Here is a 14,721-nt window from a genome sequence, read left to right as displayed (position 1 = left end):
TTTACTCTATTTCTACCTTGACTGCTTCTTAAAATAAGTAGTCTTTGCCAGCTCTTCCTCAATAATAGTTGTGCTCTATACAGATCTTTTTCCAAAGTAACTCATACAGTTGGTATACATTATATATCTCAAACATGGCAAAGAATGTCTGGAAAAAATGCATTACGAATGGAGGTACTTTAGCACTTCAAATAACTAATATGTAATTGTTTTATATTTGTGTCCTCTGTCAAAGTTGTTGGCCCCCACTTCATGACATACAAACACCTAGAAGACCCTCTGTGGGCCTTCCCTGGTGGCGCAGTGGTTAAGAATCCACCTGCCAATTCAGGCGACATGGCTTCGAGCCCTGGTCCGGGAAGATCCCACATGCCGTGGAACAACTAAGCCCATGTGCCACAACTACTGAGCCTGTGCTCTAGAGCCCACGAGCCACAACTACTGAGCCCATGTGCCACAACTACTGAAGCCCACACGCCTAGAGCCCGCAAGAAGAGAAGCCACTGCAATGAGAAGCCCATGCACCATAATGAAGACTAGGCCCCGCTCACCACAACTAGAGAAATCCTGTGCACAGCAACGAAGACCCAACACAGCCAAAAATATAAATAAATAAATTTATTTTAAAAAAAGAAAAAGAAAAAGACCCTCTTTGGCACATTCTATTCTTTTCACGTATTAAATCTCTTTTGCTGAAACCACAGCATTAAGATTACATAGAAAAAGACTTCTACCATAGCTAAGTAATCCTCCCAATTATTATTTACTAAATAAAAAATGTTTTAAAGCCAGTCAAAACCAACATATTAAATCTGTAACAAAATTTTCCTAACCTTATAAATTAACCAATCTCTACTGCACCACAACCAGCAAAAAAGAGCTCAAATGTGTTAAAGTGCATACCACTGGGGTTCTAATACAACTGAAACCATCAAGGTCATCCTTCTCAAAGTGGTGTAAGTAGAGAATGAAAAAAAATTAATCATAGCAGCTGCTTTGTCTACTGCAACCAATTTCCAAGTTAATATCATTTGCCTTGCATTAAACTTCATTCTGTGTTGATTTATCATGCTAGTTTTGCAGCTTCATTCAATTAAACCAATGTCACAACACATTCAAAGAAAATCATTTCAAACAGCCTAAGCTAACTACAACTTTAATGGCTGAAAGAAGAAAAAAGAGACATTCATTAACTCTACTGTTTAAGTACAGACCTTCTCTGTGGCTTACCAATTATATCTCTGCCAAGTGCCATGTTAATTTCTAAAGAAGAGGTTAACAACAGTCATGTCTAATGCTATTTGTTGCTGCTGACTTAATTTTAAATAGACATGACAGAGTTCTCCCAATGACAAAATATAAAGTATTATAGCAAATCTTTCCATTAACCTTTTTAAAAATGTACAATTAAAGATAAAACCTTCTGTGGCACACTATCAAAAGAGAGAATAAAAAATGGATTTCTAAAAGCATTTCAGTGAAACACTTCTAAGAAGTGTTAAACAGTAATTTCTGCTTAAAATTTTTGAAAAACAATTTTAAAAAGAAGATGTATTTCTCTGGATTGCTTTTCATACAATAAATTGATAATCTGTTTTTAAGTATTTTGTCTAGTATCTGTAAGGTGATTTTAGTTATATATCTTACAAACCTTACATCAGATCACAAAAGCAATTTAGTAGGTATCAAACACACACACACACAAATGTATATGTATTGATAAAGTCTTCTGCTTAGCAGATGACCAAAAATGGACCACCTCAAGTGGCAGTCAACACTAGTAAGCCATCTTATGCAAATGTGTAAGATGAGACAAGAGTCGTGACTACTTAGCAATACAACTGTTTTTAATTAAAAGTACCAGAATATTTTGTTTGACTTGATTTACTGTTTTATTAACTCGACTTATAAGAGCAAAGGAGAAAATGTTAACAATGCAGATTAAATTTAAAAGTTTGCTGCATCTAAAGTCACTCATTGTGAATAGCACAATGTTCTTCCAATATCTGAAACCATTATCCAATTCAGCAAATAAACTGCTCTTGTCATTTATGAACAAATAAAGTTTCAGCATATGTCTTCATGATTTTCACTTTCGGCTACTCATTAATGTAAATGAAAATACCAACCAATATTCATGCCAGAACTATATTCATTCATCAACTGAAATCAGTTTGGTCATGGATACAAGAGTTCGGGGTGGGGGGGAAGAATATCAAGGAAAGTCTTCTGTTTAAAAAACACAAACAAACAATGAATGTATCTAAATGCCTCGTACTTTTTGGGGAGACAGATGTCTTATCCCTTCTCTATGTTCATATTAATTCTAGATGAGCAGCCAAATATGTCTTCTTAAGCTATATAATAATTACTATAGGAACCATTTTGCAAAACCTTTCATATATTAGGCCTTTCTACACATCTTCGGTTACTGGCACAGGGCTATGTTAAGAAGAAGCATTTACATCAACAGATGTAAAAGTGAAAACCGGTAACCAATAATAACCAAAATATGAAATCTATAGCATATAAATTTGGATATCCTAATTATGTCAAATCTTTATCCCATGAGTATAGATATAATTGGGAAAGAGGCTGAAACCATACAAAACAAACTCAGGTGAATAAGATGATGATTGTCGTGTGGAAGCTAAACAACAAGTACTTAGAAAAACAAAACATTATTTAACCAATTAAAATAAAAATATAAAGGCAATGAAAGCCAACAAGGGTTTTACGACACAAATAGATGACAATATTTTTCACGGTGTAAGGTCAAAACTCATACAACAAGGCCCTTTAAATCGATCCCTAACTACTTTCTGAACCTTTATTTTTGCTATTATCCTCTGTTCAGACACATGTTGTTCTCTAAAACAGCAGGTACGTTCAATTTTTGTTCCCTGTTAACACCTTTCTTCCTCCTTCCTTCCCACCAAACATGTCAAATCCTCATCACATAGTATTGAGCTCAAGTGTTCCTTCTGTGATTTCCTTATGTGTTCTTTGACTCCCAGAGACAGATGTTTTCTCCTCCTAAGTGAGGATCTCAGAACACTTTGTACCCACCTCTTACAGCCCTTCTGTCACACAGTATGCAACGATCTGCATGTCTTTCGCAGGGCATTCCTTGAAGTCAGAAACCAGCAATGGGGTGGGGGTGGGCGTGTGTGTGTGTGTGTTTTAATCCACAGTGCCTCACACAAGTGTGTGTGTGTTAATCCACAGTGCGTGTGTGTGTTTTAATCCACAGTGCCTCACACAATACACAGCACTCAGAAGAAACTAGTATTTGTTCAGATTGTTGGATAATACAATTTAAAAGAGTTCACAGAAATCACAGTGATTTTTCACTCTCAGTAAAATCACTAAATAAGTTATAGGCAGCACAGGAACTCTTACACATTTCAGAAACTTTTTAAATGGTAAGCCTGACTGATCTAAGGATAAATTCCAAATGACAGAGTCAATGATGTCACAGAAACAAAACAACTATTATTTCCACTTTCCATTTCAATACGGAAGTATCATGAGTGCTAGGATTATGTCACTCAACATTTCTTAGGTGTTGAGTACGCTGAAATATGTTCTACTATGAGTGTTCCAGTAAAAGCCAACTTCGATGCTTGGCACTTTACATGCAATAAGTCACTTAATCCTCACAACAACACTAGAACACAGTTACCATTATCACCTACATTTAATACATGAGAGGTTAAAAAAGTAGTCCAAATCCTAGAACACCTAGGTTGACTACAGAGCTTGGACACGGTAGGGCATAATGCCTCTCTTCTAAAGACCTTAAACCTATACACCCTGATCATAACAGACACTCATGTTTAGTTTTCTCGTTCTTGTTAATCATTCAAAAAATGTTTAGTACCAAGTTTATAAAAACCCTCTTCAGATTCAAATTTACTTTCAGAATGAGTTCCACCTACATCACAAAGCATATAATTACCATACTACTTTTACATAACCAAGCCTTGCCTTTTCAATTGTCATCTGTCTTTTACTGATTAGGATCACTGCTTTAATAATCAACATACATATTCTTTTTACCTTAATCAAACCTTTTACATGAATGAAAGCCCTTATGTGATTATTAGTTCATCCACATAATTCAACTACAAATACGTATAACTTCAAAAAAGAGACAGCGAGAGCGAGAGAGAAGAGTATGATTATCTGAGTCAAGACTGAGCTTACAAGTGTTACCTCAAACCCTGAAGATGAGTCTAGGAGATCAAATACTTAGTAATTCTGACCACAGATTATGCAGCAAAACTTGAGAAAACAATTTCACAGATCCTTAGACTGTATTCATAAATAGCAGCCTCCTTAAAAAACTACAAATAGAACTACCATATGACCCAGCAATCCCACTACTGGGCATATACCCTGAGAAAACCAAAATTCAAAAAGAGTCATGTACCAAAATGTTCATTGCAGCTCTATTTACAATAGCCCGGAGATGGAAACAACCTAAGTGCCCACCATCGGATGAATGGATAAAGAAGATGTGGCACATATATACAATGGAATATCACTCAGCCATAAAAAGAAACGAAATTGAGCTATTTGTAATGAGGTGGATAGACCTAGAGTCTGTCATACAGAGTGAAGTAAGTCAGAAAGAGAAAGACAAATACCGTATGCTAATACATATATATGGAATTAAAAAAAAAATGTCATGAAGAACCTAGGGGTAAGACAGGAATAAAGACACAGACCTACTGGAGAACGGACTTGAGGATATGGGGAGGGGGAAGGGTGAGCTGTGACAGGGCGAGAGAGAGTCATGGACATATACACACTAACAAACGTAAGGTAGATAGCTAGTGGGAAGCAGCCGCATGGCACAGGGATATCGGCTGGGTGCTTTGTGACAGCCTGGAGGGGTGGGATAGGGAGGGTGGGAGGGAGGGAGATGCAAGAGGGAAGAGATATGGGAACATATGTATATGCATAACTGATTCACTTTGTTATAAAGCAGAAACTAACACACCATTGTAAAGCAATTATACCCCAATAAAGATGTTAAAAAAAAAAATAGCAGCCTCATACACTGTTCCAAAAGTACTAATTTAGCTCTTAAAGAGACTTGCTCTTTTTTGGCACAGATTTTAGTTCCATTTGACTTACTGGTAACTTCTTTTATATTACCCTGCTTCAATGTTTCTAAATTGTTAAGTACAACTCAGTTTACAGTGACTTTTAATTATTATATTCTATTAATATAGTACTTTTATCATCTCTTACTCTTGGTTCCTCTACAATATTATCCTCCACATGTAACAGACTAAGAAATCTTAAGATTTTCATTGTTTAATCTGTCCCCTTGTGTTCATTTCAACTGCCACTGCCTTCGTTCAGGCTCTTGCTACTGAATGATATCAAAATTTTACTGGTTTATACTCAGATCTCCTCTTTGGCCTTATGTTTCTAATTACTTCTCAAATTTTGTTTTTCTTTTTTTTTAGTCTGTCCTTAAAACTGCAAATTTATACTGCTTTTATACAATCTTACAAATAAAAAGGCAAGAAAGTAATCATTGTTCTGTAACCCCAAACAATACAACATAGATACATTTTTTTAAACTCAATCAATTCCTTACCAAGCAATAAAGAAAAAATTGTCATACCAATATGAAACATGGAGATGGCCAAGTTCATGCTAGGTAGGCTACTTACTGATACTTTTTTTTTTTTTTTTTTTTGCGGTACACGGGCCTCTCACTGTTGCGGCCTCTCCCGTTGCGGAGCACAGGCTCTGGACGCGCCGGCTCAGCGGCCATGGCTCATGCGCCCAGCCGCTCCGCGGCATGTGGGATCTTCCCGGACTGGGGCACGAACCCGTGTCCCCTGCATCGGCAGGCGGACTCTCAACCACTGCGCCACCAGGGAAGCCCCTGATACTATTTTTGAACTTAGGAAAGGCAGTGAGATTAAAGTCAAAAATTAGATTTCAGGAAGTCCCTAATTTATTATGAACTATTTTGTTCTAAAGGGCTGGGTTTATTAAGACATATAATATGCTTTCCCAATGAAATAGTTAAATTTAGTCCAAGGCTAGTCATTGAAAAGTTCTATTTCAATGTCCATGGGGTAAAGTTAAGGCAGGTTCTATCAAAAACTACAGTAGTTTTCTGCTCATATGATGAGTTCATTTACTCACAAAATAAATTTAGGTCACCTATGATAAGCAGGCACAAAAACGGGTGGCCAAGCTCAAGTGGTATAACCTTGGACTACTCCACACCCCATTTTCATTTGCCAACTTTGGAGGGGAGAGGGTTAGGGTTAGGAAGATTCTGTTACTGACTGCTTCACTCACTTCCAGGAGACACTGCTTTCCCAAAATGGGCCAAGAGCAGATCAGCACCTTGAGCTTCCCTTTAATATCTAACAGAAACACCCAATAGCCCTGAGAGGCAGGTTTCTCTCCAATCTTTGTATTTTATTCCTTTGATTATTTCAGTGAGAATCTTAGAGATATGGAGGTGGATGCCTGTAATCAGGTTTCCATCTAATTCCGTAAGTCCTTTGTAACAATAATTTTAACAGAGCAGATCCTAACAAACTCTTTTTGGATAAGATAAATCACAGACAAAACTTTCTATCTCAGCTGAGCCTGGAAAACATTTGCTTACAAGCAATAATTCTTCCCTAAAAACAAACTCCATCTTTTAACTTGTTCTTCTAGACACTAGTCCTTTTTAATATCAAAATATATTACTTACAAAAGAAAGCATTCACATTTTAAGACTCTGAGAAGGCTTATTTTAAAAACCATTAAATTTTGAAAAAACCTGAACTAAACAAAATTCGTTTTCAGACTGTCTTGAAATCCTTTTTGGAATAATTTCTATTAACATCCTAAGAAATTTAGTATATCTCAGACCACAAAGAGCCTATTAAATATTTGGTACACAGTAGGCCCTCAATACATCCTTGCAGAATGAAATAAAAATGAAACTTCAAAACCAAATGTCATGAAATTGACCTTCACTAAATTGATCTGTTTAAAGTTACAAGTCAACAATAACAGTTTCTCTACCTAAAACTTAGAAGCTTAGACATGCTCTATATTATCAAATTGTACTGCTAAGTTAAAAACTCCAATAGGTTAATATGCAATCTGAAACATTTCACAACTCCATTCAATAAAAATATGTAACTAACCTTCTTCAAATCAACAGTCTATCTTTAAGAGTTTCCTGTATAAATTACCAAAGAGAGATGTGCAGATGTTTTAAAATATTTTCACTTAAAATTAAGATCATATCCTGCCAAAAATCAAGGCTTAACCTTGGTATTGAGAAGAGAGACTTAGTAGATCATTAAATTTTGACTTAACGTCCATTTGCTTCTCAGAAGATCAAAGACGAAAGTAGTTTATATCCAGTCTTTCAACACAATAAGAAAGCCACAAGAGTCAAAGGAACAAAGGCTTAAGTAAAGATAACCAACTGCATTGACCCCTTTTCTCTTTTCATAACTCCTCCAAAACAAATGCCAGCTCAACAGGCAATTTGCAGACGACAATCTTGAGAAAGTGAAACTTACGAATAACTCCATACTAACTCTGAAGCTATGACTAGCCAAATTTTATCTGCAAGCCCAAGAGAAATAAATTGAAAGGTGACTTAAAACTCATGCTCCACCACTGACATAGACTATTATCATGAGCTAGTGTGTACTGTGAAAAACATTATAAATCTACATTATTATTTATAGTTGCCGTGTTGAAATCCTACAAGCTGGAAAAAATATTTGAAAGGGCATTTATCCATCGTACAACCCTTTGACAATATGTGTCACCACGAATAGCCTAGACCCAAGACAAACCTTTTAATGCTATAATCATTCAAAATTAAAACCCATTTTAAAAACATCAGAAAATCAAAGTTATCTTCATATAACATTTCTGGGTAAAGTCTCACTACAATTTAGTCATAACATATCTCAAGTTAACAGCTTCGCAATCTAATCTGTTCATGTATATACAGGCTAACTAATATCCCTAACAGCTAGACCCTGCCAATATTTGAAACTTATTCTACCACTCTGGCAGATCCTATAAAACAATTTCTCAGAACCCAAAAACAATAACCAGGCAAATTTAATGACAGAATTATTACTGACTCATTAAAATATAACATATTTTACTTATATCAATCAGAGTTAACTCCATTCATATACTGTTTATAAGATCTTCATGGATTCAAACAAGTCCTTAATAACTGGCCAAATCAACACTTCGATGGCCTATGCATTAACTTTAGTCTTCATCCATGTCGGTCATTTTATGACTGTATGATAAACTTAAATAGTCTTATATGATAATGCAATAGCTTTTCTCTTTCATATAACACTGTGGGCTCCTTCAAGGATAGGAATTTTTTCCTTAGTCATGATCATAAGAACCGTACTGAGTGCTCTATCCAGATACCATATATTTGTTATCTTCATTCCTCTAAATAATTCTATGACGTAGACCTTATGATCTTATAGGCAAGGAAACAGATTCTGAAGTTTACATGTGCTCAAAGCCAATGTGATAGTCTCAATTATTTTTTGCTAATATTTATTCTAGTCCCCTTCTCATGTGGACGGAGTGATTTGATAATGCAGTTTATCAACCTCAGCACTACTGACATTTGGAGCAGGACAATTCCTGGTTGCCGGGGCTGTCCTATGCATTGTAGGATGTTTAGAAGCAGCCCTGGCATCTACCCACTAGAGGCCACTAGTACTCCCGCCAAGTTTTGACAACCAAAAATAGCTCTAGAAATTGCCAAATGCCCCAGATGGGCAAAATCATCCAGTTGACAATCACTGAGCTAATGGAATGTTAGCTGATGGAAGAAGGGTAGAGGTCTTACACGTGTTTAAGCAATTTGGCTTGGCTTGGCTCTGACACTCCAGTGACCTGCCATGAAAAGAGCTTGCTCCAAGTAGCTGCTGCCCCTTTGGGCTGAGCCCAGCAGGAACATAAAGGTAATCTAAACCCACCCAGAGCCGTCCTAGACCAACCTCGGCTAAGCCCAATCAGCAGAACTGCAGCCAACATACAGTGTAGACTAAATAAAGAGCACAGAAATCAATGCTTGTTATTTTATGCCACTGAGTTTTAGGATAGCTTACATGGAGAGCACTGCTGTGGCGACTGTTGACAAATACAGCCAGGAAGGCACTAAGCCAGGATTCAAAACCTAGGCCTGAATGGCTCAAAAACCCACTATTACCTCAACTATGTCAAAGAGTTTTCTCTACTAAATTAATATCCCCACCTCCAGGACGTGCTTAGTACACAGTAGAGATGCAATAAAAGTCTGGTTTATTAATAAATATAAATATTAATAAATGTGTAATATTTTTAATACATCTTCAACAAGCTACTCATATTACCTTCTCATTCCCATACCATTAAGCCACTGATTCAAAAACACTGCGAAGGACACTATAAGGCACTAATTTCTCAAACACGTGATCTAAGACTTTCTTTTCTATCAGTCCCAGAGCTATACACAGCCAACTCCAAAACAATACCTCCAAATTAACACTTACTTTTATAAATAAGTTGCTACGTGCAAACTCAAAAGGCAACATATTTTTTTTAAATTTCAGCAATATTTGAAAGAGTGAGGCTTTCATACAGATACACACAACAAATATTTATTATACATCTACTGTTTACTAGACGTTATCCTAGGCAGTGAGAATACAAAAAAGGGAAGAATCCCCACCGTCATGGAGCTTACATTCTGCTATTACTTACACAGCATAATGGCATTTTCCAAGTGCTTTACATGTATTAACTCACTTATAACCCCTCATAAGCCTGTGAGAGACTATCTCCATTACAGAGATGAGGAAACTAAGGATCGGACTTGCCCAAAGTCACAATACAAGCAGCAGAGCCAGCCAGGAGTCTGAGTCCCTACTTTTGCCCACTGTGCTACACTGCCCCTTTGAAACTTTAATAAAGCATTTTTGAGTCAAATAGGATGAATTCACTCACAAAATCGAGCCTACATACAAAAGGGGGAGGTGAGAGAGAAGCATGCGTAATGATCTCTAAGACATATTGAGAAAAACAGGAGTAATAAAAATGCATATTTGTTTCATCGTGGCCAATATCTAATTCATAATTCTGAAATAAAATCTTTTCCATACTGCCAAAATCAGACACACAACACACGTCCTTGTTTTATTTTGTTTAACATTATTTAATTTTTTTTTAAAGATGAGATACAGTTCCTAGTACAGACTACAAAACAATTACTAATTCATTTGGTATGTATTGATAACCTCAAAGAAAAACTATATGCGGATCCCAATTTTGCCAAATTCTTTTAACAGAAATTTAAAATCAAGGTATTAAAAAAAATGATCTGGAGGACCAAAATAGCTTTATACCTGTTTCTCTCCTATGAATAACTAAATTTCTCATTTAAAAAGCTTTGATAAAATAGACACTTTTGGGTGCCAAGAATCATCCACAACTCATATACCCACCTGCCTATTTGACATGCCCACATCTGGATGTCTGACTTCAAACTCAACACCTCTAAATCAGAACCTAAGCCCCACCCCCAAACCTGCTCTTCCCTCAGTCTTTCATAGCTCAAGAACTGGTGATTCTGTTACTCCAATCAATCGAAACCTCTGAGCTATCCCTAATTTTCCCTCACACCCCATTATCCAATCTACCAGCAAATTCTGTTGGCTCCAAGTCATCAATTATGAAGGATCCAAGCATTTCTAAGTCCGCCTGTTCAAGTTCCTCCTCTGCCGCCTAGCTGGTCTCCCTGCTGTCACCATCACACACAGCCTTTCTCCACACAGAAGCCAGAATGAATCTATTAAAACCCAACTGAGCCCACAGCACTCCCTGGCTTTCCATTTCACTCAGCAGTATCGGAAATCCCTACCGGGACCCACAGCCCCTTGAGGATAGGGTCCCTCTGCTAACTTTCTAACCTCGCATCTTACTACACTTCCCAAGCATGCTCATGCCTCAGAATCACTGCACTGCTGACCACTCTGCCTGGAATGTTCTTCCCCCAGACGATTTCATGCCTTCCTCCCCATCATTCCATTCATGTCTCTGCATTCCCTTCATCTTATAAGAGATTCCTTGACTATAAACACATAGCTACTGTTTATCTGCTTACTCCACTTTTTTTTCCACAGCGCTGACTGAACCTAAAGAAAATATTCATTTGTTTATTGTCTGTCTCTGCTATTGCAATGCCTGCTCCATAAGAGCAGAGACATTCAGTTCACCACCCCCACCTGCCTTCTGAAACAATGCCTGGTAAAAGGACCCTACGTGATTACCTGTTAGCCCAGCTTATGATGACAACGTAAACAAACGAGAGCAGTGCTTCTCAAACTTTAGCATGCATCAATATCATCTACAGGGCTTAGAAGGCAGACTGCTGGGCTTTAGCCCCAGAGTTGCTGACTCATCTAGTCTGAGGTGGGGCTTGAACATTTACAAGTTCCTAGGAGGTGTGGATACTATAGTCCTGGGACCACATTTTGACAACCACTGAACTAAACACTGTTTCGCTCCAACACACGTGTCAACAACTGTAGTTGACCATGACAGTGAATCTCAACTGGTGGAAAAAGGACAGGAATAGAGTAAAAAGGTGCCTCCCCCTGGACCCACAATATAAAATACATCTCTTCTGACTTAGAGGATTATACAGAACATGTGTCTTTTAAGTAATGCAATATAAACATCATTCCCTGAATAGCATTTTTTTTTAAAGAATGGGGACCAGGCAGATTAAGGTTATATTCTCTAACACAGTCTCATGCTCTTACCTATTCTATGTTAATGGCTTGTGCTGAATCCTTATCCTTTAGAGTTCAAACAAGCAGATGAGAAGGCTGGTATCTTTTAGGAGATATGAAACACCAAAAAGTAGTAGACTCCAATTGGGACAGCTGCCCAAATCACAATTTACCACACCAAGGAATCATCCAATACCCAGAATAGGTCCAGGGTGGTCACGTCTAGGTTATGTCAGTTAACCCCAGGCCTTACTCGTGGCAGACTGGTCCAAAATACATTCTCTCTCCTAAGAATCTGAAGTTTGAAGATAAAATCTGAGAGGCACTGATGCCAAATTATGTTAAGAGCAAGGCTCTCAACAGGGAAGGTCTAAACTCCCACTGCTGAGATTCTCAGAACTGCCCTGGTTCCTGTCTTATATGAAGCTTTGTTCTCCAGCTATTCCTTTAACACTCTGTACCACACCCAATTATCTTCCAACAAACTCTTTCTTTGCCTATGTTATCCAGAACTGTTTACATATTTGCAATCAAAAATACTTACTAAAAAAAAGAGTAAATGTATTAGCTTGTAAGAAAGCTATATTAGAAACGCATCTTATGAAATAGCAACACTTTTTCCCCATTAACTCAACTTATAACATTTACTTCCCATCTCCAAACTATAATACTATCCATACAATCAATGCAACTTAGAGTACACATCACATTTTTGACCTTACAATACCAACCCCTTCTTGTATTTCCTTTCAGAAAAGTCCTCTGAAACACAGCAAAAAGCCATCAATTTGCCTTTATACATTCAGTAGGTGCTGGATACCTATTATGTGCCAATATTATGTGCACTGGGAATATAGCAGTAAATAACAAAAACAGGTTCTTGTTTTAAGTACCTTATATTGTGCTGCGGAGAGATAAGAAAAGAAAAAAGAAAAATACCAAATAATAAGTGCTGTTGCAGAGAAATAAAGAGACTTAAGTGAAATAATGAGTAACCAGATTGCTTTTAGATAAAATGGTCAGGAGTCCTCTCTGAAGTGACACTTCAGCTAAAAACTTAATGACAAGAAGAAGCCAGCCGGTTAAGATCAATACACAGCAAACATAAAGGTACCTGGGCTGGGAACAGACTTAACTTATTCTTAACAGCCAATTTAACTGCAGTATGTTGAGGAAGAGGGAAAATCATTTAAGATGAGGTCAGAAATAAAAAAGACCATATCATGTAGGGCTTTGTAACAAAAGGCAAAGAGTTGGAGCCTTTTATAAATTAATTGTATAGTATAAGGAGGCTATCTGCAACAAGATACGCGGAGAATAGCTGAACAAGGAACTAAGATGAAAAAAATATTATAAATAGTGGTTATGATAAAAATTTTAGCACTGCAAGGAACCTTAGCTGTCATAAAGTCTAGCCTCTCATTTTACTGAAAGGATGACACAGCTTCGCTGAGGTCAGATCAAAGACAAGCACAAAGTTGTACCTGATGCTCTCTGACATTCAGGCCAAAGCTCTTTCCATAATTCCTGCCTCAATTTGAAATCTAGAACCAAGTCTTTACTTGGCTCTAGACTTCCAAAGTGACACAGCAGCATTCAAATAAAAACATATTTTAAAAAAAATTTTAATTAAATTATCCACACCAAGTATTCATGCCTCTAGTCCCTCACATGAAATTTTTTTTAAAAGCAGCTGACAATGCTTAAGTATTTACCATCAGATATATCTCTTCCCAAAGTATGTGAAGCAGGAAAAAAACATTGAATATAAACAAAATATACTTACATCTGGGTATTCTTTTACAGGCACATAAAGTTTCTCTTGTAACTGAACAATAGGTCCCACAGCATCAGGCAATTCTGCACTCCTTTTCTCTGTACTGCCATTTAATGTGTCATTGTACATGTCTTTCCGTACTCTGCTAATTTCTGTTAAAAGTAAAAATTTTAAATGTGTTAGACAAAAAAATATTCTTACTAGCCCAGGAAAAAAAAAAATAAAAGGGTAGGGGAGGATTTCATTGATAAAGTGTTAAAACTCAAAGAAGAGCTGTTGACCTAGTCTGTCATTCTCTGGATTAAGTCTACATTTAACAGAACTACAGTCTTAATTAATTTCTACCAGAAATCAAAATTATACCAAATAATATATTTTATTAAAAATAACTTCATTGGAAGCACCGAGTCTTAACCACTAGACCGCCAGGGAAGTCCCCAAAGTAACTTCAGAGCCCAAGCTTTTATTCACTATGTTACAGACCAGTTATTTTACCTAATTTCTCCATACCTAAAAAAACCCAGTCATTCCAAATGATAGCTTCAGCCAAATAACTATCCTAAGAATGCCTATAAGACAAAACTAATACCAAGGCTTCCTTTATACTTCAGAACTAACCTATCTGAATGAGATTTAAACCAGACCACTTCCTTAGATATTTTAGGTATCTTTGGAATATCCAAACAGAGATGTCCAACAGATACACAAAATTTAAGTTCAGCAGAAGTCTGAGTCTGATACCCAAATGTATAGGTTAAAGCTATAGGAACAGAAGAGGTGTCTTAGAGGGGGTATAGGGAGAAGGAAGAACTGAATGACCCTATAGGAAAAGCACCATTTAAGGGATGAGGAAAAGAAGATTCAAAATAAGAAGAAATGGAGGTAGACAAGAGAACCAGGGAAGAGAAGCATCAAAGAAGCTAAAAACGACAGATTCAAGGACAGGGTGATCAACAGTGTCAAATACCACAAAAGTACCGTAAGGTAAAGAGCAAAAGAGGGTACCTAGGATGTGACCACTAAGCCATTGGTGATCCAGAAGTTTTGAGGAGAAGATGGTATGGAGATCAAACTATGAGTTCATGAATGAAATAAAAGAAAGAAAGCAGAGATACCTAAAGTCGATGACCT

At 37.0% G+C, this 14,721-nt stretch overlaps 1 protein-coding gene across 8 annotated transcripts in view; it reads right to left on the bottom strand.

The window, feature by feature from the left end:
• The window catches only part of QKI (QKI, KH domain containing RNA binding), a 139,509-nt gene that overhangs the window by 92,233 nt on the left and 32,555 nt on the right, over positions 1-14,721 (bottom strand). For all 8 annotated transcript variants that reach the window (XR_002642884.2, XM_022560804.2, XM_022560781.3 and 5 more), the window contains exon 2: positions 13,600-13,742. Coding sequence is in view for 7 of the 8 variants with exons in the window: in XM_022560804.2 (XP_022416512.1) it covers positions 13,600-13,742 (143 nt within the window). In the remaining variant the exon portion in view is untranslated. The remainder of the gene's footprint in view (positions 1-13,599; positions 13,743-14,721) is intronic.

Source organism: Delphinapterus leucas, chromosome 12 (genome assembly GCF_059928025.1).
Source record: "Delphinapterus leucas isolate spDelLeu-1000000601 "Yukka" chromosome 12, BTC_Dleu_Yukka2, whole genome shotgun sequence".
Lineage (NCBI taxonomy): Eukaryota > Metazoa > Chordata > Mammalia > Artiodactyla > Monodontidae > Delphinapterus > Delphinapterus leucas.
This window is presented reverse-complemented; position numbering and strand designations above follow the sequence as displayed.